This window comes from Girardinichthys multiradiatus, chromosome 2 (assembly GCF_021462225.1).
Source record: "Girardinichthys multiradiatus isolate DD_20200921_A chromosome 2, DD_fGirMul_XY1, whole genome shotgun sequence".
Lineage (NCBI taxonomy): Eukaryota > Metazoa > Chordata > Actinopteri > Cyprinodontiformes > Goodeidae > Girardinichthys > Girardinichthys multiradiatus.
In genome coordinates this window covers 42,765,385-42,786,660 of record NC_061795.1, presented here as the reverse complement: position 1 = coordinate 42,786,660, position 21,276 = coordinate 42,765,385, and the positions used below count along the sequence as shown (strand labels likewise).

Below are 21,276 nucleotides of genomic sequence, written 5' to 3'. Positions count from 1 at the left end.
GCAGTGGACCAATGGCAGGATGAGCCAGGAAAACTGATGTCTCTACAGCATGCACCACTAGGTTGTTTTGAAGGCTTGGGGAAGAAAGTCTTGTACAATATCTGTGTGAAGGTTCTAAATTTACGGTTTCTGGCAGAGGTGAGGGTGTCAAAGTGGACTGGTTTTTTTGACACCAGCTCGACCCCAAGAGGCTGTTGGCGGTCCCTATACAAACCCCCTATTGAGAAACGGGTGGGTGACCTCCAATGGAGGATTGTGCATGGGGCCATAGCTACAAACAGGTATCTGGCACACCTTAATCCTGACATTAGTGTTGCCTGTCCTTATTGTTTGCAGGAGGAAACTTTGTATCATATTTTTGTTGAATATTCAAGATTGAATCCTCTTTTTGTTCTCTTGAATCATTTGTTTGGTGGGTTTGGTGTACAGTTTTCTAACTGTATTTTTATTTATGGTCCACGGTATTGTGCAAGAAAGAAAGCTATTTACATACTTTTAAATTTTATTTCTGGGATGGCAAAATTAGCAATATGGATATCAAGAAAGAACAAAATTAATGGACATCAAACGGAAGACGTTTGTGTTTTATTTAAGCGACTAGTAGTTGCTCGTGTTCGTGTGGAATTTGAATTTTTTAAGTTGACAAAGAACATAGCTGTCTTTGTAAATAAGTGGGGTATTAATGATGTTTTGTGTTCAGTGGATGATGCATCTTTAGTTTTTGCTTTTTGATTTTTTTTATTTAGAATGTTTTTTTGTTTTATGGATTATTATTTTGTGTTTTTTTATTGATGGTTAGAGTGTGAAATACAGGTATTTTTAAACTCAAACTCTTTCTTTCTTTCTTTCTTTCTTTCTTTCTTTTTTTCTTTCTTTCTTTCTTTCACTATCAATGTTTGCTTTCTGGTATGATGTTATGATTGGTTTTCTACATGATTTCTTTTTCACATATATGAGATAAGATGTTTGCCTCACTGTGTAATGTGGCATACATCTTGAGAGCTGTTGAAGCTGCTGAAAGGATGACTCTTTGTCTAGTCAGAGCGGTTTGGCAGGGCTAGTGAACACGTCTTGATTACCGCGGCCTTATCAAAGGAAGAATCCCCTAAGCCTTCTCAGATGCCCTAGCTCACAGGTGTAGGGGAACCCATGGATTGCTCTGATGACTCTGAGTGTACCTTTCATCATGATGATGCTTTTGACGTGTTTATCAGTGTTGATTTGGGATTCATGATTTTTTATCTTTGATTTCATTTGATTTTTTTTTCTTAATTTATTATATTTTTTGTGTTATTATTGTTTCATTTACTCTGGTCAGTCCTTTACAGTGTTGTTGACTGCTTTACTTTTCTCCTGCAGAGTTGTTAGATGGGTGTTTTAAACACAAACATTTGATAGTTTCCATCTGACAGGTTGCCTTTCTCACACAGAGGATTACATTATGTCATTTTTAGTTTTTAAGTTATTAGTTTCCATTTACATTATTATTTTCTTTTTTTTTTACCTTTATTAATCAATTTCATTGTTTGCTTTTATTCATTTCTTCCTTCTAATGATCAATTTCAGTGTCTACTAGTATTTTTCAGTCTTATGCTTTTATTCATTGTCACTCAGATACATGCCTATTTTGTTTGTCATTGTCGATCACACATGAAATAAGTTTCATTTATGATCAAAAAGGGTGGAATGTTGATGAAAATTTTAGTGCCTTGTTTAAATTCCTTGGTTTATGACCAGATACTCTGCATGACCTGATAAAAGTATTCGAGCCTCTTTGATGTTCCTCTGTTGCAGACTTGATCTGTGGAAAGGGTTGGGACAGAAGGTTCTGTTGAGTCTTGGAGAGCTGGCTCCTCAGCCTTTTCCAGAGCACATATATGGGATAAGATGTATGTCACACTGTGTAAGGTACAAATTCTGCTTTCAACATGTCTAGGAAGGAATTACAACAGGTTTCACCTTCTCTGTAAATCTGGCTCTCAATGAGATTACATTGAGAGCTGTTGAAGCTACTATGAGGAAGACTCTGCTCTGTCTAGTCAGAACGGTTTGGCGGGGCAACAAGGACGTTGTAAAACTGTCCTTGTCAAGGTTATAATAAAGTTGATTTGCGTGACAACCATCAATCTCTTCCCTTGGTAAAAAACCTTTTTCCACAACAAATTAAAATAATAAACATTTTTGTAACTTATGAATGCTTCCTGTCGATGTATGTTGCCACTCCTTTTTAGGGATATTTATAAAAAAAAGTTTAAGAAAAAGCAGCAATTTGTTTTATTTTTCAGCAAAGCTTTAATTCTTAAAGTGAAAGGTGACTATTAAAATAAATTAATACTTTTTCAGCTTTGGTTTTTCAAGCTTGTGGATCAGTAATGGCAGGAGCCTCATAACTATTAATTTTCTATTAGTGCATCTGTTCTTTAAGATGGTTTAAACTTGGCACCAGCTTTCATTTTAGCTAAAGGATGCAAATGAACAAACATCAAGAAAACCCTACGAGGACAGCAGATAGTTTATTCTTTTTAATTGAATCACAAGACATTCATTCATTGATGTGGTAGTGTGCACACTTTTGTAATTTTTACTTTTTCTCTTCTAACATATTTGTTTTCCAGTTGAGTTGTGCATATGTTACATTTGACCAAAAAAAAAAAGGATTTTATATAAAGTCTTTAATGACCAAGCTCCATCAAAGATCAGAGATCTGATTGTTCCATATATTCCTAACAGAGCTCTTCACTCTCAGACTACTGCTTTACTGGCTACTTTAAAGACAAGGATGAGAGGTCAGATCTTTTAGTTATCAAGCTTCTCTCCTGTGGAATCAGCTCCCAGTTTTAGTCTGCGAAGAAGAAACTGTCTACTTTTAAGACTAGGCTTAAAACTTTCCTTTTTGATAAAGCTATAGTTAGAATGGTTTAGGTTATCATTTGTTATCTCTATAATTATGCTGGGATAGGTTTAGGCTGCTGGAAAACATACTGAGCACTTTTCCTCACATTCTCCTGCTACTCTCCAGTTTAGCATTTTTCAGTTATTTCAGCTTTTAACTACATTCTCTCTATGTCTTTTCTCTTCATAGAAGCTACATTTGGCCTGGTGTTCTGTTGAGCTGTGACAACTTCCTGGAGGGGTCCTTCGGCTGAGCTACTGCCCCCAATAACATAATGTTCTCCTTCTATAGATAATACACTTGGCCCCATACCTTTCTGGTTAACCCTGGCTCTCACCTAGATATAGCTATTGGCTAACATTTTGCTGCGACTAACTGTATGTACTCTCTTTCATCCAATAGACTTGAATACTGGCTCAGAGCTTCTCTGCTTAGCTGTGTTTCTCTCATAGAAGAAGCCACTAGGAGCTACTACATCTGTTAACTCTTTACTCTTTCTTAATGATAGAAAGTACTCCTGGACCCAATTTCTCTGCGCTTCATTTTTGGGTATATGTGCTGTCTTCTCAAGACACACAGCCCTGCAAACTGGATTTAGGTCAGCCCAGTTTGCTGGCCAACCTAGCATGTTAAAGTAGGTCTTGATATTTCTAACAGTGTGTGCGGGTGCAAGTCTTTATGGAAAGTGAAATCATCATCTCTATAAATCTTGCAAGCAGAAGAAAGCATGAAACACACTAAAATGTCCTAGCAGATGGCTCTGCGACTTTGGACTTGATAAAACACAGGGGGCCAACACCAGCAGATGCTCCCCAAATCATCATTGAACATATATAATATGACCCTTTTGAAAGCATCAAAATCAACAAGAAAGCACTAAAGCAAAAACATAAAACTGTATATAGGCATACAATTGGCATAGTATTAACATCCAACAAAGTAATTATACAGACGGGCATTGGAAACTACTTTCCTATAACTACCTATCTCTGATAAACTTAACCTTTAGGACCAGTGAGTCCTGTCCTCCTATACTATAGAACATAAAATAATTCTGTCAGGAAATGGGGTTGTTGGCTCTGTGCTCTGTGTCCTGTTTGGCTCCAGTTTTGCAGATTCTCCACCAGAGGGCTTCCTGTAGTCGGCTGCTGGCCTGCAAGTGTCACCTCCTGCTGCACCTTCTTGCAGGTGCAGCTTATCAAGTGCAATCAGCCTCATTCCACTAGCAGCATAAAGGAGGAGGGAGCCAGTCACTTTTTGCCTGAGTGGTAGCCATCACTAGTAATGTCAAGCCTCCTGATTATTCTGAACCAACCTGAGCAACCTACCAGAACCATCTGATCTCTCACCTGAAAAACCTACAGTGATCTTTGTGTCTCTCTTCTCCTGAAGGTATTACCCAGTTTCAGTTCTTATGTACAGTTTCTCCTGTGAACCTACCTCTGCCATTATAAGGACCTCTGTTGTTACCTGGATCACATTCCCACGACTGGCTTCCATTCCCCTCACCAACCTATCCATCTTCTACCTCGTCTTCTGCACTACCTGTTCGCCCAGAACCAGTACAGTCTTCATTACCCTCTGGATTTCATCAATGCTGTGGAACAAATATCCATTCACGGGACTCCCCGCTGTCAACAACCTCATCGACCACTCATCTTCCCCCTGGCGGACCAGCACACATCTTGTAGTAAACGCCTTTTCTATCCTCTTCTCCGTTGTCTGGGATCCCCTTCTCACCAGTGTCTTTCAGAGCTCCTGGTTCTCCACATCGCTGTTTCCCCTCCACCCGGACCAGACTCTCGGCTGCACAGTACCCATTGTATTCAATAAATATTTAACTGATTCCGACTCCCCTGAGAGTTTTCCTGCATGTGGGTCAGAAGCCTTAACAAAACGATGAATAATTTTAATTTTGTAAGATGTACAGTTTCTCCATGTGTTTATATGGGTGGATATTAAGCTGTAATACATATGACCTAAAACCTTTTCAAAGTATATCAACTAATATAGATTGTACATCAACAAAGTAAAAGTACTGGATGCCTGTGTTGTTGACCTCTTGTTGTGTCAATTACAGTGAAAGCACAGCAAAGATCAGGGGGTTGAACTGATCTGGCACAAAATGATTAAGTTGCGTCCTCTAGTGTCAAAAACAACTCAATGAAATACTGCTGAAAATCTCAATTTCTGAAACATTCCTAGAAAGAAATATAATGTACTTATACTTAAGTTTCATTATCTAAATGATGTTTTGTCTATCTATATTATTTAATATAAATGCATATTCAACTTGTATGTTAGACCCAATCCCAACCAAATTATTTAAGGAAGTGTTCTCTTTGATTACACTTTGATTGGTTGGCATTAAATTGACCTCAAGTAATAAAGTAAAAAACCTTGGTGTTATTTTTGACCAGGACATGTCATTTAAATCCCATATTAAACAGGTTTCTAGGATTTCCTTCTTTCATCTCCGGAACATTGCCAAAATTAAAAATATCTTATCCAGGAGTGACGCTGAAAAACTAGTCCATGCATTTGTTACTTCAAGGCTGGACTATTGTAATTTGTTACTATCAGGATGTCCACAAAATGCAGTTAAAAGCCTTCAGCTTATTCAAAATGCTGCAGCAAGAGTTCTGATGAAAATTAAAAAGAGAGATCATATTTCTCCTATTTTAGCTTCCCTTCATTGGCTCCCTGTTAAATCCAGAATAGAATTTAAAATTGTCCTCCTCACATATAAAGTCCTTAATGATTTAGCTCCATCATACATCAGAAATCTGATTGGTCCATATGTTCCTAACAGAGCACTTTGTTCTCAGACTGCAGGTTTACTGGTGGTTCCTAGAGTCTCTAGAAGTAGAATGGGAGGCAGATCCTTTAGTTATCAGGCTCCTCTCCTGTGGAACCAGCTCCCAGTTTTAGTCCGTGAGGCAGACACCCTGTCTACTTTTAAGGCTAGGCTTAAAACTTTCGTTTTTGATAAAGCTTATACAGGTCCTTCTCAAAAAATTAGCATATTGTGATAAAGTTCATTATTTTCCATAATGTAATGATGAAAATTTAACATTCATATATTTTAGATTCATTGCACACTAACTGAAATATTTCAGGTCTTTTAATGTCTTAATACGGATGATTTTGGCATACAGCTCATGAAAACCCCAAATTCCTATCTCACAAAATTAGCATATTTCATCCGACCAATAAAAGAAAAGTGTTTTTAATACAAACAACGTCAACCTTCAAATAATCATGTACAGTTATGCACTCAATACTTGGTTGGGAATCCTTTGGCAGAAATGACTGCTTCAATGCGGCGTGGCATGGAGGCAATCAGCCTGTGGCACTGCTGAGGTCTTATGGAGGCCCAGGATGCTTCGATAGCGGCCTTTAGCTCATCCAGAGTGTTGGGTCTTGAGTCTCTCAACGTTCTCTTCACAATATCCCACAGATTCTCTATGGGGTTCAGGTCAGGAGAGTTGGCAGGCCAATTGAGCACAGTGATACCATGGTCAGTAAACCATTTACCAGTGGTTTTGGCACTGTGAGCAGGTGCCAGGTCGTGCTGAAAAACGAAATCTTCATCTCCATAAAGCTTTTCAGCAGATGGAAGCATGAAGTGCTCCAAAATCTCCTGATAGCTAGCTGCATTGACCCTGCCCTTGATAAAACACAGTGGACCAACACCAGCAGCTGACACGGCACCCCAGACCATCACTGACTGTGGGTACTTGACACTGGACTTCTGGCATTTTGGCATTTCCTTCTCCCCAGTCTTCCTCCAGACTCTGGCACCTTGATTTCCGAATGATATGCAGAATTTGCTTTCATCCGAAAAAAGTAGTTTGGACCACTGAGCAACAGTCCAGTGCTGCTTCTCTGTAGCCCAGGTCTGGGGAATGCGGCACCTGTAGCCCATTTCCTGCACACGCCTGTGCACGGTGGCTCTGGATGTTTCTACTCCAGACTCAGTCCACTGCTTCCGCAGGTCCCCCAAGGTCTGGAATCGGCCCTTCTCCACAATCTTCCTCAGGGTCCGGTCACCTCTTCTCGTTGTGCAGCGTTTTCTGCCACACTTTTTCCTTCCCACAGACTTCCCACTGAGGTGCCTTGATACAGCACTCTGGGAACAGCCTATTAGTTCAGAAATTTCTTTCTGTGTCTTACCCTCTTGCTTGAGGGTGTCAATAGTGGCCTTCTGGACAGCAGTCAGGTCGGCAGTCTTACCCATGATTGGGGTTTTGAGTGATAAACCAGGCTGGGAGTTTTAAAGGCCTCAGGAATCTTTTGCAGGTGTTTAGAGTTAACTCGTTGATTCAGATGATTAGGTTCATAGCTCGTTTAGAGACCCTTTTAATGATATGCTAATTTTGTGAGATAGGAATTTTGGGTTTTCATGAGCTGTATGCCAAAATCATCTGTATTAAGACAATAAAAGACCTGAAATATTTCAGTTAGTGTGCAATGAATGTAAAATATATGAATATTAAATTTTAATCATGACATTATGGAATATAATTAACTTTATCACAATATGCTAATTTTTTGAGAAGGACCTGTAGTTAGAGTGGCGTAGGTTATCCTGAGCTATCTCTAGTTATGCTGCTATAGGCTTAGGCTGCTGGAGGACATAATGACCACTTTCACCCTGTTCGCTACATTCTCACACTACTCTCCAATTTTGCATTATTTGCTGTTATTTCAGCTTTTAACTTTATGTTCTCAGTCTTTTCTCTTTCTAGAAGCTACACCTGGCCTGACTCTGTGTCTACCTGTGACACCTTTCTGGAGAGGGGAATCGTCCGAAGTTCTGCTGGCAACAACGTAATGCTCACCCTCTACTGATGATCCACATAGCCCTGTCTTTTAGTGTTTAACACTTTCTCTCTCCTAGACATGGCTACTGACTGAGTTTCTACTGTGACAAACTCTATGTGCTCTCGTTCAGACTCTAACCTTCAAAACTGGCTTAAAGTTTATCTGTTCTTTCTTTGTAGATGAAACAACTAAAGGAGCTACATCCATTAACATTTACTTTTCCTTCCCATAGAAAGTACTCCTGGATCAGTGCTTCTTTGTTCTTTTTGTGTCTCTGCTCTGTTCTCTCAAACCTCCAGTCGGTCTTGGCAGATGGCCGCTCACACTGAGCCTGGTTCTGCTGGAGGTTTCTTCCTGTTAAAAGGGAGTTTTTCCTCTCCACTGTCGCAAAGTTGCTGCAAAGTTAACGCCAGTGACTGTCCACTGTCTCTACATGCTCATCCAGGAGGAGGGAATGCTGCAAGTCACTGACTGGATGCAATCTGCTGGGTTTCCTTAGACAGAAAACCTTTTTACCCAATTGGAATAAATAACTAACTGTGTAGTTATTTATAATTACAAATAGCTAATTGGAATGTATGAACCTGACTTTGTGAAGTGCCTTGAGACGACATGTGTTGTGAATTGGCGCTATATGAACAAACTGAATTGAATTGAATAGAATATTTGATTTGTTCTATCAGACTCTCTCAAGTCCTGGCAATACTGTCTAATGCTGTTGGTAGTTATTCTTACATATGAGGGTTTTAATGAATGCATTTGGGGCTTAACTAACTGACAACACTCTCATGATGGTGTTTAGACACTATTAAAATTATATCATACATTTTCAAATGAAAAAAGAAACTCACTTTATTTTTTCAGGTGAGCAAACTGATAAAATTATTAAAGTTTTAGCAAAAACCTTAAAAAATCCAGTGCATAAGTTAATGTTAGAAAATAAAGTGTCTCGGGCTCACAAATAAACTATTGTAGATAGAAAGCGCCAATTTCTTTAGTGTGCTTGTTATAAGTATAATAAAAGGGATTTGATCATTACTTGTTGTTCCAGACCTTTGACCTTACCTAGAAATCACATTTGGGATTTTGAACATTCATTTTGAGAACCTTGTTTATAAGATGGCCAAATGATCTGCTGTGATGTATGGATAAGAGATGGAGACCCTAACAAGAAGACTGTACACAGAGTTGGAGGTGGCACAGTTAAAGATATTAATATTAATCCCAGATTCAACCACAAATCCACAAACATCGCTATGAGAAAAAGAGAATTTGTTGAATTTTTAAAAGCAATTTAGCTTTATTTTGTAAGAATCACGTTGGTGTAGGCTTACAGAAAAATGGATTACATCCTTCAGAATGGATTACAATACTTCAGTCAGTACTTTAAAGAGGTCAAAATCTTGACTATAAAAATACTTTAAATAAAATTAGTTAACAGCATTTAAAGTCCCTTATACATCAGCAAGTGCAATAGGTCGTAGCTTATATAATAAAGATGACACCATGTGGATTTGGAAGACATTTGTCTTTTACAATACAGATACTTTCTTAGGTCACTTCAAACATAATAGAAGAAAAGTTCATATTGTTAACAGTGTAACTATAAGTGTTGTATTTAAAAAAAAATACACTTGTTGTTTGATATAACAAACATAGTAGAAATATACTTCATATACATGAAGAATAATTAATTCCCCTTCATCTCATCCTGGTAGTCACTAATGAAATATTAGAACATTTGGTAAATATAGAAAGAGAGCAGCTGCTTTCTGTAGCATCACAACCAACCTACATATTCATGTAAGCTGGTTTATGGGTATATTATTGGCCCGTTTACATTGTGGAGTTTGTGCCCAGAACATTTTTGGTCTCCAGGTAGTTGATAAGCTCCTTCACCCAGGTGGCTGAAGTTCTGACACACAGCTGACGGCCTGCCACTGTATTCAGCCTGGATATGGAAAAGAAAGAGGAGAGCGTCAGCAGATTCAGGAGCAGATTCAGTGTCACTGATGCACTTCTGCAACACTGAATACTTACAAGATGGCAGGGTTGGGGCAACGCTGACTGGTTTTGATGTAGCCCACAACTTTTTCTTTTGACACAGGCTTGTCATTGAATTTGAAGCAGCACTTCTTTGGGCCAACTCCTCGCAAACCTGTAAACAGAACACAGAGAATTAATATCTCAGAAACATAATCATGACCAGGTTCCACGCTGCGAGTTCCCTTTTGTAATTTCCTGTTAAACTGTAAAAGGGCAGCATTTGATACAGTCTCTTTTTTAGTTGAAGAGATTGTGCTGTTTCCACCTTGTGGGTCTGAACTTACTTCCCGGATGTTAAAATCAAAATGCAGATTTGGACAAAAGTAATGGGTATACTTGGAATTGCCTTAAGGTTTCGATTAAATGTATTTGTATCTGTTTTCCATTTTCATGTGAAAAGACAAAACTTGTTAACTAACCCTAAAAGCCTTTTGGAGGAAAAGAAACTAGCAAACCAATAAGCCAAGGTTGTTTTAAAAGCGTACCAAAGTGTAGAGGTAAGTAATACTTAGATGGCCATCAATCATTAAAAGTAAAACTTTTGCCTTTCATAATTTAAAAAGACAATTTGATTAAATGCAGCTTTAACTATCAGTAGTATGTTGTTTTATGGTCACCAACCATTAAAGCTATTAAAGTTGCATACTGCAGTATCTCAGGATCTGATTGCTTGTTTTATTTATTTTTGTCACCACTTTTACATTTAAAACAGTTGTTTAAAGCCTATCTCATTACTGGAAGCTAATTTGTTAAAGATAAACTGACATTAGAATTTAAAAGCTGATTGATAACATTCATTAAATGTCCTAAATGTTTGTTTTATTTCAAAGCTTCTTCTTACCTTCAGTGAGAGCGATGACCGCCATCATCAGAACAATCACAGACAGAGCAAGACGAGCCATCCTGAAGGGTGTGTTTGTTGGTGTGAGGGAGCAGCAGTAGGTAGAAAATCTCAGGTAAGATCAGCTTGTTTTCTCTGATGTTTGGACACCATCTGCCTTCATATTTATACACACACAGACAGGACGTTACCACAAATCTATGTCATTTTTCTCCATGAGGATTCACCTACGTATATGGGCTGGGCTACTTTGTGTCTGCTTCACTTCTCTTCTTAATGAGGAAGAACGTGGTGTTCCGACCTGACCAAAACTGTAGTTTCTCCCATTACTTTATCTGAGTTCTCTTTATACAATGGAAAACCTTGTAGACCTTATGGAAAAGTTATAATAAGCATCAGGCGAATAAAAATCGGAGTCATAGAAGAACAAATAATCGTTTATACTGAGTCCCAATCTGATACTTCATTAAAATAGCTTGCAGGGGTTCGGCTAATATAAAAACCCTCATACAGCACACCAACACAAGGTGTACTGGGACCCTGATCCAATACTTTAAACCAGACCAAGACATCCCTAAAGAGTAACAATTAACCTGTGACAAAAGAGATGGGCCAAAAAACATGTTTAATAACTGTTGTCCACCTTAGAAGCCTAGTAATTAACAACTTTTAATATGTCTAAAGATAGCTTGTAATTATTAATAAATTCTTAATGCAATTAATAAATACATAGGACACCACCAGGGAATCAGAAACTAATAACAAACAATAGCAGAATCTGTCTCAAATGTCTTTTGGCTCTTAGTTGTCATTCTGTGTAGAACTGATACCTACAGGTCAGACTAACAGGTTTCCAAGTCTTAAAATGTCAGGAAATGTCTTTGACCATTTTCCAAATCTGGATTAAACGTAAAAAAAAAAGCTTGTCAGACTTTTTTTTAGAGCTTTATCTTGTTCCTCCCTTCTTCATGTTGTTTTAATGTCACAACATGCTTGTTTCACTCTTTACTGCTTCAGCTGTGTATTTTAATAATTGTTGCATAGCTTACACAAAGGATAACTATTCTAAATTTATTGTTTAACTGTGCACAGTTAATGAATGTTGCATTGTTTACAAGGAAAGATCTCACCTTATTTTGACAACATGTAATGCTTGAATTTGCCAAAAAAAAACAAAAACAATTAGAGTATCCTACCATAAATGCAAAGTCTTTAAAGCACAGTTTTGTGAATTTTGTTTTTGGTATCTTCATTTGTAAAAATTAATTTTTAGTATCTGGCATTTTAATCAGACCCATGGATCCAGCTCATCCTGATTTTGAACTTGTCCACAGCTCTAAACGCAGTGAAAACTTTTGTAGATACACTATTTTGCCAAAAAATCCAATTTGTTGATGGACTCACGATTGCCAGCAATAGTAAGTTCAACCATTCTGTAAATATCTTAGGTGTATGTTCATAGTTAGATGAGAAAATCAGAATCACAGCTTCCAGTCTAATTCATCCCAAAGTTGTTTAAGAAGGTTGAGGTCAGGACTCTGTGGATGCCATTCAGGTTTCTCTACAGCCAAACTTTATACACCTGCAGTCATGGAAATGATTGGAACCCCAGAATGACTTGGTGGTGTGACTCAATACTTTTGGCAATTTTGTGTATGTGCATTCAATCAGAAAAATGTACATTTAAACATAAAACACTGTTGAAACTTATGCATTTATAAAGCATAATAAGATTTTGTTCTTTCAATTCACTCTTGAACACAAACTAGAAAAACATGAAGCAAAAGCATAACCAGATCCGAAAACTAAACTTGACAAAAAATGAACAAGACGACAAAACAAAAGCATGACCAGGAAAATGAACAGAAACATGATTCAAAACTTGAACAGTGAAAAACAAAAGGAAAAAACCCGAAACCAAAAACCAAACAACCCTACATCATGACAACATTCCAATTAATCCTAACCATTGAACAGTGCAGTCAGATTCAGTTATTTATTCAAATTGGATAAAACGTTTTTCTGTCTAAGGAAATCCAGCAGATTTCATCCAGTCAGTGACTTGCAGCATTCATTCCTCCTGGATGAGCATGTAGAGACAGTGGACAGTCACTGGCGTTGACTTTGCAGCAATCCCTCATACTGAGCATGCATGTAGCGACAGTGGAGAGGAAAAACTCCCTTTTAACAGGAAGAAACCTCCAGCAGAACCAGGCTCAGTGTGAGCGGCCATCTGCCACGACCGACTGGGGGTTTGAGAGAACAGAGCAGAGACACAAAAAGAACAAAGAAGCACTGATCCAGGAGTACTTTCTATGGGAAGGAAAAGTAAATGTTAATGGATGTAGCTCCTTTAGTTGTTTCACCTAGAAAGAAAGAACAGATAAACTCTGAGACAGTTTTCAAGGTTAGAGTCTGAAAGAGAGCATATATAATTAGTTACAGTAAAAGCTCAGTCAATTTCCATCTCTAGGAGAGAGAAAGTGTTAAACACTAAAAGACAGGCCCATGTGGATCATTGGTAGAGGGTGAGCATTAAGATGTTGCCAGCAGAAGCTCGGACGATGCCTCCCTCCAGAAAGGTGTCACAGGTAGAAACAGAGTCAGGCCAGGTGTAGCTTCTAGGAAGAGAAAAGAGGGAGAACAGTGAGGTTTAAAGCAAAAAATGTCTGAAAAACTTTTTTTTATCTTTTTGTCCAGATTTGGAAAATGGTCAAAAACATTTCCTGACATTTTAAGACTTGGAAACCTGTTAGTCTGACCTGTAGGTATCAGTTCTACACAGAATGACAACTAAGAGCCAAAAGACATTTGAGACAGATTCTGCTATTGTTTGTTATTAGTTTCTGATTCCTTGGTGGTGTCCTATGTATTTATTAATTGTATTAAGAATTTATTAATAATTACAAGCTATCTTTTGACATATTAAAAGTTGTTAATTACTAGGCTTCTAAGGTGGACAACAGTTATTAAACATGTTTTTTGGCCCATCTCTTTTTTCACAGGTTAATTGTTACTCTTTAGGGATGTCTTGGTCTGGTTTAAAGTATTGGATCAGGGTCCCAGTACACCTTGTGTTGGTGTGCTGTATGAGGGTTTTTATATTAGCCGAACCCCTGCAAGCTATTTTAATGAAGTATCAGATTGGGACTCAGTATAAACAATTACTTGTTCTTCTATGACTCTGATTTATATTCGCCTGATGCTTATTATAACTTTTCCATAAGGTCTACAAGGTTTTCCATTGTATAAAGAGAACTCAGATAAAGTAATGGGAGAAACTACAGTTTTGGTCAGGTCGGAACACCACGTTCTTCCTCACTAAGAAGAGAAGTGAAGCAGACACAAAGTAGCCCAGCCCATATACGTAGGTGAATCCTCATGGAGAAAAATGACATAGATTTGTGGTAACGTCCTGTCTGTGTGTGTATAAATATGAAGGCAGATGGTGTCCAAACATCAGAGAAAACAAGCTGATCTTACCTGAGATTTTCTACCTACTGCTGCTCCCTCACACCAACAAACACACCCTTCAGGATGGCTCGTCTTGCTCTGTCTGTGATTGTTCTGATGATGGCGGTCATCGCTCTCACTGAAGGTAAGAAGAAGCTTTGAAATAAAACAAACATTTAGGACATTTTATAACTGTTATTAATCAGCTTTTAAATTCTAATGTCAGTTTATCTTTAACAAATTAGCTTCCAGTAATGAGATAGGCTTTAAACAACTGTTTTAAATGTAAAAGTGGTGACAAAAATAAATAAAACAAGCAATCAGATCCTGAGATACTGCAGTATGCAACTTTAATAGCTTTAATGGTTGGTGACCATAAAACAACATACTACTGATAGTTAAAGCTGCATTTAATCAAATTGTCTTTTTAAATTATGAAAGGCAAAAGTTTTACTTTTAATGATTCATGGCCAACTAAGTATTACTTACCTCTACACTTTGGTACGCTTTTAAAACAACCTTGGCTTATTGGTTTGCTAGTTTCTTTTCCTCCAAAAGGCTTTTAGGGTTAGTTAACAAGTTTTGTCTTTTCACATGAAAATGGAAAACAGATACAAATACATTTAATCGAAACCTTAATGCAATTCCAAGTATACCCATTACTTTTGTCCAAATCTGCATTTTGATTTTAACATCCGGGAAGTAAGTTCAGACCCACAAGGTGGAAACAGCACAATCTCTTCAACTAAAAAAGAGTCTGTATCAAATGCTGCCCTTTTACAGTTTAACAGGAAATTACAAAAGGGAACTCGCAGCGTGGAACCTGGTCATGATTATGTTTCTGAGATATTAATTCTCTGTGTTCTGTTTACAGGTTTGCGTGGAGTTGGCCCAAAGAAGTGCTGCTTCAAATTCAATGACAAGCCTGTGTCAAAAGAAAAAGTTGTGGGCTACATCAAAACCAGTCAGCGTTGCCCCAACCCTGCCATCTTGTAAGTATTCAGTGTTGCAGAAGTGCATCAGTGACACTGAATCTGCTCCTGAATCTGCTGACGCTCTCCTCTTTCTTTTCCATATCCAGGCTGAATACAGTGGCAGGCCGTCAGCTGTGTGTCAGAACTTCAGCCACCTGGGTGAAGGAGCTCATCAACTACCTGGAGACCAAAAATGTTCTGGGCACAAACTCCACAATGTAAACGGGCCAATAATATACCCATAAACCAGCTTACATGAATATGTAGGTTGGTTGTGATGCTACAGAAAGCAGCTGCTCTCTTTCTATATTTACCAAATGTTCTAATATTTCATTAGTGACTACCAGGATGAGATGAAGGGGAATTAATTATTCTTCATGTATATGAAGTATATTTCTATTATGTTTGTTATATCAAACAACAAGTGTATTTTTTTTATAAATACAACACTTATAGTTACACTGTTAACAATATGAACTTTTCTTCTATTATGTTTGAAGTGACCTAAGAAAGTATCTGTATTGTAAAAGACAAATGTCTTCCAAATCCACATGGTGTCATCTTTATTATATAAGCTACGACCTATTGCACTTGCTGATGTATAAGGGACTTACTTTAAATGCTGTTAACTAATTTTATTTAAAGTCTTTTTATATTCAAGATTTTGACCTCTTTAAAGTACTGACTGAAGTATTGTAATCCATTCTGAAGGATGTAATCCATTTTTCTGTAAGCCTACACCAACGTGATTCTTACAAAATAAAGCTAAATTGCTTTTAAAATTCAACAAATTCTCTTTTTCTCATAGCGATGTTTGTGGATTTGTGGTTGAATCTGGGATTAATGTTAATATCTTTAACTGTGCCACCTCCAACTCTGTGTACAGTCTTCTTGTTAGGGTCTCCATCTCTTATCCATACATCACAGCAGATCATTTGGCCATCTTATAAACAAGGTTCTCAAAATGAATGTTCAAAATCCCAAATGTGATTTCTAGTTAAGGTCAAAGGTCTGGAACGACAAGTAATGATCAAATCCCTTTTATTATACTTATAACAAGCACACTAAAGAAATTGGCACTTTCTATCTACAATAGTTTATTTGTGAGCCTGAGACACTTTATTTTCTAACATTAACTTATATGCACTGGAATTGTTTAAGGTTTTTGCTAAAACTTTAATAATTTTATCAGTTTGCTCACCTGAAAAAATAAATTGAATTTCTTTTTTTATTTGAAAATGTATGATATAATTTTAATAGTGTCTAAACACCATCATGAGACTGTTGTCAGTTAGTTAAACCCCAAATGCATTCGTTAAAACCCTCATATGTAAGAATAACTACCCAAAGCATTAGACAGTATTGCCAGGACTTGAGAGTCAGCATACATCTGGAACACTGGAACAAACCTCCATTCACGGGACTCTCCGCTGTCAACAACCTCATCGACCACTCATCTTCCCCCTGGCGGACCAGCACACATCTTCTAGTAAACTCCTTTTCTATCCTCTTCTCCGTTGTCTGGGATCCCCTTCTCACCAGTGTCTTTCAGAGCTCCTGGTTCTCCACATCGCTGTTTCCCCTCCACCCAGACCAGACTCTCGGCTGCACAGTACCCATTGTATTCAATAAATATTTAACTGATTCCGACTCTCCTGAGAGCTTTCCTGCATGTGGGTCAGAAGCCTTAACAAAACGATGATAAATTCAATTTTGTAAGATGCACAGTTTCTCCATGTGTTTATATGGGTGGATATTAAGCTGTAATACATATGACCTAAAACCTTTTCAAAGTATATCAACTAATATAGATTGTACATCAACAAAGTAAAAGTACTGGATGCCTGTGTTGTTGACCTCTTGTTATGTCAATTACAGTGAAAGCACAGCAAAGATCAGGGGGTTGAACTGATCTGGCACAAAATGATTAAGTTGCGTCCTCTAGTGTCAAAAACAACTCAATCAAATACTGCTGAAAATCTCAATTTCTGAAACATTTCTAGAAATAAATATAATGTACTTATACTTAAGTTTCATTATCTAAATGATGCTTTGTCAATTGATATTATTTAATATAGATGCATATTTGATTTGTTCTATCAGACTCTCTCAAGTCCTGGCAATACTGTCTAATGCTTTGGGTAGTTATTCTTACATATGAGGGTTTTAATGAACGCATTTGGGGTTTAACTAACTGACAACACTCTCATGATGGTGTTTAGACACTATTAAAATTATATCATACATTTTCAAATGAAAAAAGAAATTCACTTTATTTTTTCAGGTGAGCAAACTGATACAATTATTAAAGTTTTAGCAAAAAACCTTAAAAAATTCCAGTGCATAAGTTAATGTTAGAAAATAAAGTGTCTCGGGTTCACAAATAAACTATTGTAGATAGAAAGTGCCAATTTCTTTAGTTTTCTTGTTATAAGTATAATAAAAGGGATTTGATCATTACTTGTTGTTCCAGACCTTTGACCTTACCTAGAAATCACATTTGGGATTTTGAACATTCATTTTGAGAACCTTGTTTATAAGATGGCCAAATGATCGGCTGTGATGTATGGATAAGAGATGGAGACCCTAACAAGAAGACTGTACACAGAGTTGGAGGTGGCACAGTTAAAGATATTAATATTAATCCCAGATTCAACCACAAATCCACAAACCTCGCTTTGAGAAAAAGAGAATTTGTTGAATTTTAAAAGCAATTTAGCTTTATTTTGTAAGAATCACGTTGGTGTAGGCTTACAGAAAAATGGATTACATCCTTCAGAATGGATTACAATACTTCAGTTAGTACTTTAAAGAGGTCAAAATCTTGAATATAAAAATACTTTAAATAAAATTAGTTAACAGCATTTAAAGTAAGTCCCTTATACATCAGCAAGTGCAATAGGTCGTAGCTTATATAATAAAGATGACACCATGTGGATTTGGAAGACATTTGTCTTTTACAATACAGATACTTTCTTAGGTCACTTCAAACATAATAGAAGAAAAGTTCATATTGTTAACAGTGTAACTATAAGTGTTGTATTTAAAAAAAAATACACTTGTTGTTTGATATAACAAACATAGTAGAAATATACTTCATATACATGAAGAATAATTAATTCCCCTTCATCTCATCCTGGTAGTCACTAATGAAATATTAGAACATTTGGTAAATATAGAAAGAGAGCAGCTGCTTTCTGTAGCATCACAACCAACCTACATATTCATGTAAGCTGGTTTATGGGTATATTATTGGCCCGTTTACATTGTGGAGTTTGTGCCCAGAACATTTTTGGTCTCCAGGTAGTTGATAAGCTCCTTCACCCAGGTGGCTGAAGTTCTGACACACAGCTGACGGCCTGCCACTGTATTCAGCCTGGATATGGAAAAGAAAGAGGAGAGCGTCAGCAGATTCAGGAGCAGATTCAGTGTCACTGATGCACTTCTGCAACACTGAATACTTACAAGATGGCAGGGTTGGGGCAACGCTGACTGGTTTTGATGTAGCCCACAACTTTTTCTTTTGACACAGGCTTGTCATTGAATTTGAAGCAGCACTTCTTTGGGCCAACTCCTCGCAAACCTGTAAACAAAACACAGAGAATTAATATCTCAGAAACATAATCATTACCAGGTTCCACGCTGCGAGTTCCCTTTTGTAATTTCCTGTTAAACTGTAAAAGGGCAGCATTTGATACAGACTCTTTTTTAGTTGAAGAGATTGTGCTGTTTCCACCTTGTGGGTCTGAACTTACTTCCCGGATGTTAAAATCAAAATGCAGATTTGGACAAAAGTAATGGGTATACTTGGAATTGCCTTAAGGTTTCGATTAAATGTATTTGTATCTGTTTTCCATTTTCATGTGAAAAGACAAAACTTGTTAACTAACCCTAAAAGCCTTTTGGAGGAAAAGAAACTAGCAAACCAATAAGCCAAGGTTGTTTTAAAAGCGTACCAAAGTGTAGAGGTAAGTAATACTTAGATAGCCATCAATCATTAAAAGTAAAACTTTTGCCTTTCATAATTTAAAAAGACAATTTGATTAAATGCAGCTTTAACTATCAGTAGTATGTTGTTTTATGGTCACCAACCATTAAAGCTATTAAAGTTGCATACTGCAGTATCTCAGGATCTGATTGCTTGTTTTATTTATTTTTGTCACCACTTTTACATTTAAAACAGTTGTTTAAAGCCTATCTCATTACTGGAAGCTAATTTGTTAAAGATAAACTGACATTAGAATTTAAAAGCTGATTGATAACATTCATTAAATGTCCTAAATGTTTGTTTTATTTCAAAGCTTCTTCTTACCTTCAGTGAGAGCGATGACCGCCATCATCAGAACAATCACAGACAGAGCAAGACGAGCCATCCTGAAGGGTGTGTTTGTTGGTGTGAGGGAGCAGCAGTAGGTAGAAAATCTCAGGTAAGATCAGCTTGTTTTCTCTGATGTTTGGACACCATCTGCCTTCATATTTATACACACACAGACAGGACGTTACCACAAATCTATGTCATTTTTCTCCATGAGGATTCACCTACGTATATGGGCTGGGCTACTTTGTGTCTGCTTCACTTCTCTTCTTAATGAGGAAGAACGTGGTGTTCCGACCTGACCAAAACTGTAGTTTCTCCCATTACTTTATCTGAGTTCTCTTTATACAATGGAAAACCTTGTAGACCTTATGGAAAAGTTATAATAAGCATCAGGCGAATAAAAATCGGAGTCATAGAAGAACAAATAATCGTTTATACTGAGTCCCAATCTGATACTTCATTAAAATAGCTTGCAGGGGTTCGGCTAATATAAAAACCCTCATACAGCACACCAACACAAGGTGTACTGGGACCCTGATCCAATACTTTAAACCAGACCAAGACATCCCTAAAGAGTAACAATTAACCTGTGACAAAAGAGATGGGCCAAAAAACATGTTTAATAACTGTTGTCCACCTTAGAAGCCTATTAATTAACAACTTTTAATATGTCAAAAGATAGCTTGTAATTATTAATAAATTCTTAATGCAATTAATAAATACATAGGACACCACCAAGGAATCAGAAACTAATAACAAACAATAGCAGAATCTGTCTCAAATGTCTTTTGGCCTTTATGTGTCATTCTGTGCAGAACTGATACCTACAGGTCAGACTAACAGGTTTCCAAGTCTTAAAATGTCAGGAAACGTCTTTGACCATTTTCCAAATCTGGATTAAAGGTAAAAAAAAAAGCTTGTCAGACTTTTTTTTAGAGCTTTATCTTGTTCCTCCCTTCTTCATGTTGTTTTAATGTCACAACATGCTTGTTTCACTCTTTACTGCTTCAGCTGTGTATTTTAATAATTGTTGCATAGCTTACACAAAGGATAACTATTTTAAATTTATTGTTTAACTGTGCACAGTTAATGAATGTTGCATGGTTTACGAGGAAAGATCTCACCTTATTTTGACAACATGTAATGCTTGAATTTGCCAAAAAAACAAAAAAACAATTAGAGTATCCTACCATAAATGCAAAGTCTTTAAAGCACAGTTTTGTGAATTTTGTTTTTGGTATCTTCATTTGTAAAAATTAATTTTTAGTATCTGGCATTTTAATCAGACCCATGGATCCAGCTCATCCTGATTTTGAACTTGTCCACAGCTCTAAACGCAGTGAAAACTTTTGTAGATACACTATTTTGCCAAAAAATCCAATTTGTTGATGGACTCACGATTGCCAGCAATAGTAAGTTCAACCATTCTGTAAATATCTTAGGTGTATGTTCATAGTTAGATGAGAAAATCAGAATCACAGCTTCCAGTCTAATTCATCCCAAAGTTGTTCAAGAAGGTTGAGGTCAGGACTCTGTGGATGCCATTCAGGTTTCTCTACAGCCAAACTTTATACACCTGCAGTCATGGAAATGATTGGAACCCCAGAATGACTTGGTGGTGTGACTCAATACTTTTGGCAATATTGTGTATGTGCATTCAATCAGAAAAATGTACATTTAAACATAAAACACTGTTGAAACTTATGCATTTATAAAGCATAATAAGATTTTGTTCTTTCAATTCAATTCAATTTAGTTTTATTTACATATTGCTCTAATTCACAACACATGTTCTCTCAAGGCACTTCACAACAGTCAGGTACATACATTTGTTATAACTTGTGAGATATTGGACCCCAGAATGCAGACGAGCAGGCAGCGTGATGGTAAGTGCAAAGGTTTTAATGACAAAAAGTCACACTCA

The 21,276-nt window shown here is 37.1% G+C and overlaps 3 protein-coding genes across 3 annotated transcripts; 1 reads left to right on the top strand and 2 right to left on the bottom strand.

Moving 5' to 3' along the window:
• Positions 1–9,179: 9,179 nt before the first annotated feature.
• LOC124859424 (monocyte chemotactic protein 1B-like) lies at positions 9,180–10,763 on the bottom strand. Its single transcript, XM_047352201.1, has 3 exons — positions 10,608–10,763; positions 9,761–9,878; positions 9,180–9,671 (listed from the first exon to the last, which is right to left on the bottom strand). Exons 1-3 carry the CDS (start codon positions 10,666–10,668, stop codon positions 9,557–9,559), a joined length of 294 nt encoding a protein of 97 aa, XP_047208157.1. The 5' UTR covers positions 10,669–10,763; the 3' UTR covers positions 9,180–9,556.
• A 3,279-nt stretch (positions 10,764–14,042) lies between these two features.
• LOC124880201 (monocyte chemotactic protein 1B-like) lies at positions 14,043–15,821 on the top strand. Its single transcript, XM_047385157.1, has 3 exons — positions 14,043–14,205; positions 14,935–15,052; positions 15,142–15,821. Exons 1-3 carry the CDS (start codon positions 14,145–14,147, stop codon positions 15,254–15,256), a joined length of 294 nt encoding a protein of 97 aa, XP_047241113.1. The 5' UTR covers positions 14,043–14,144; the 3' UTR covers positions 15,257–15,821.
• A 1,964-nt stretch (positions 15,822–17,785) lies between these two features.
• On the bottom strand, positions 17,786–19,502 carry LOC124880192 (monocyte chemotactic protein 1B-like). The gene is made up of 3 exons (XM_047385145.1): positions 19,347–19,502; positions 18,500–18,617; positions 17,786–18,410 (listed from the first exon to the last, which is right to left on the bottom strand). Exons 1-3 carry the CDS (start codon positions 19,405–19,407, stop codon positions 18,296–18,298), a joined length of 294 nt encoding a protein of 97 aa, XP_047241101.1. The 5' UTR covers positions 19,408–19,502; the 3' UTR covers positions 17,786–18,295.
• Between the last annotated feature and the right edge of the window lie 1,774 nt (positions 19,503–21,276).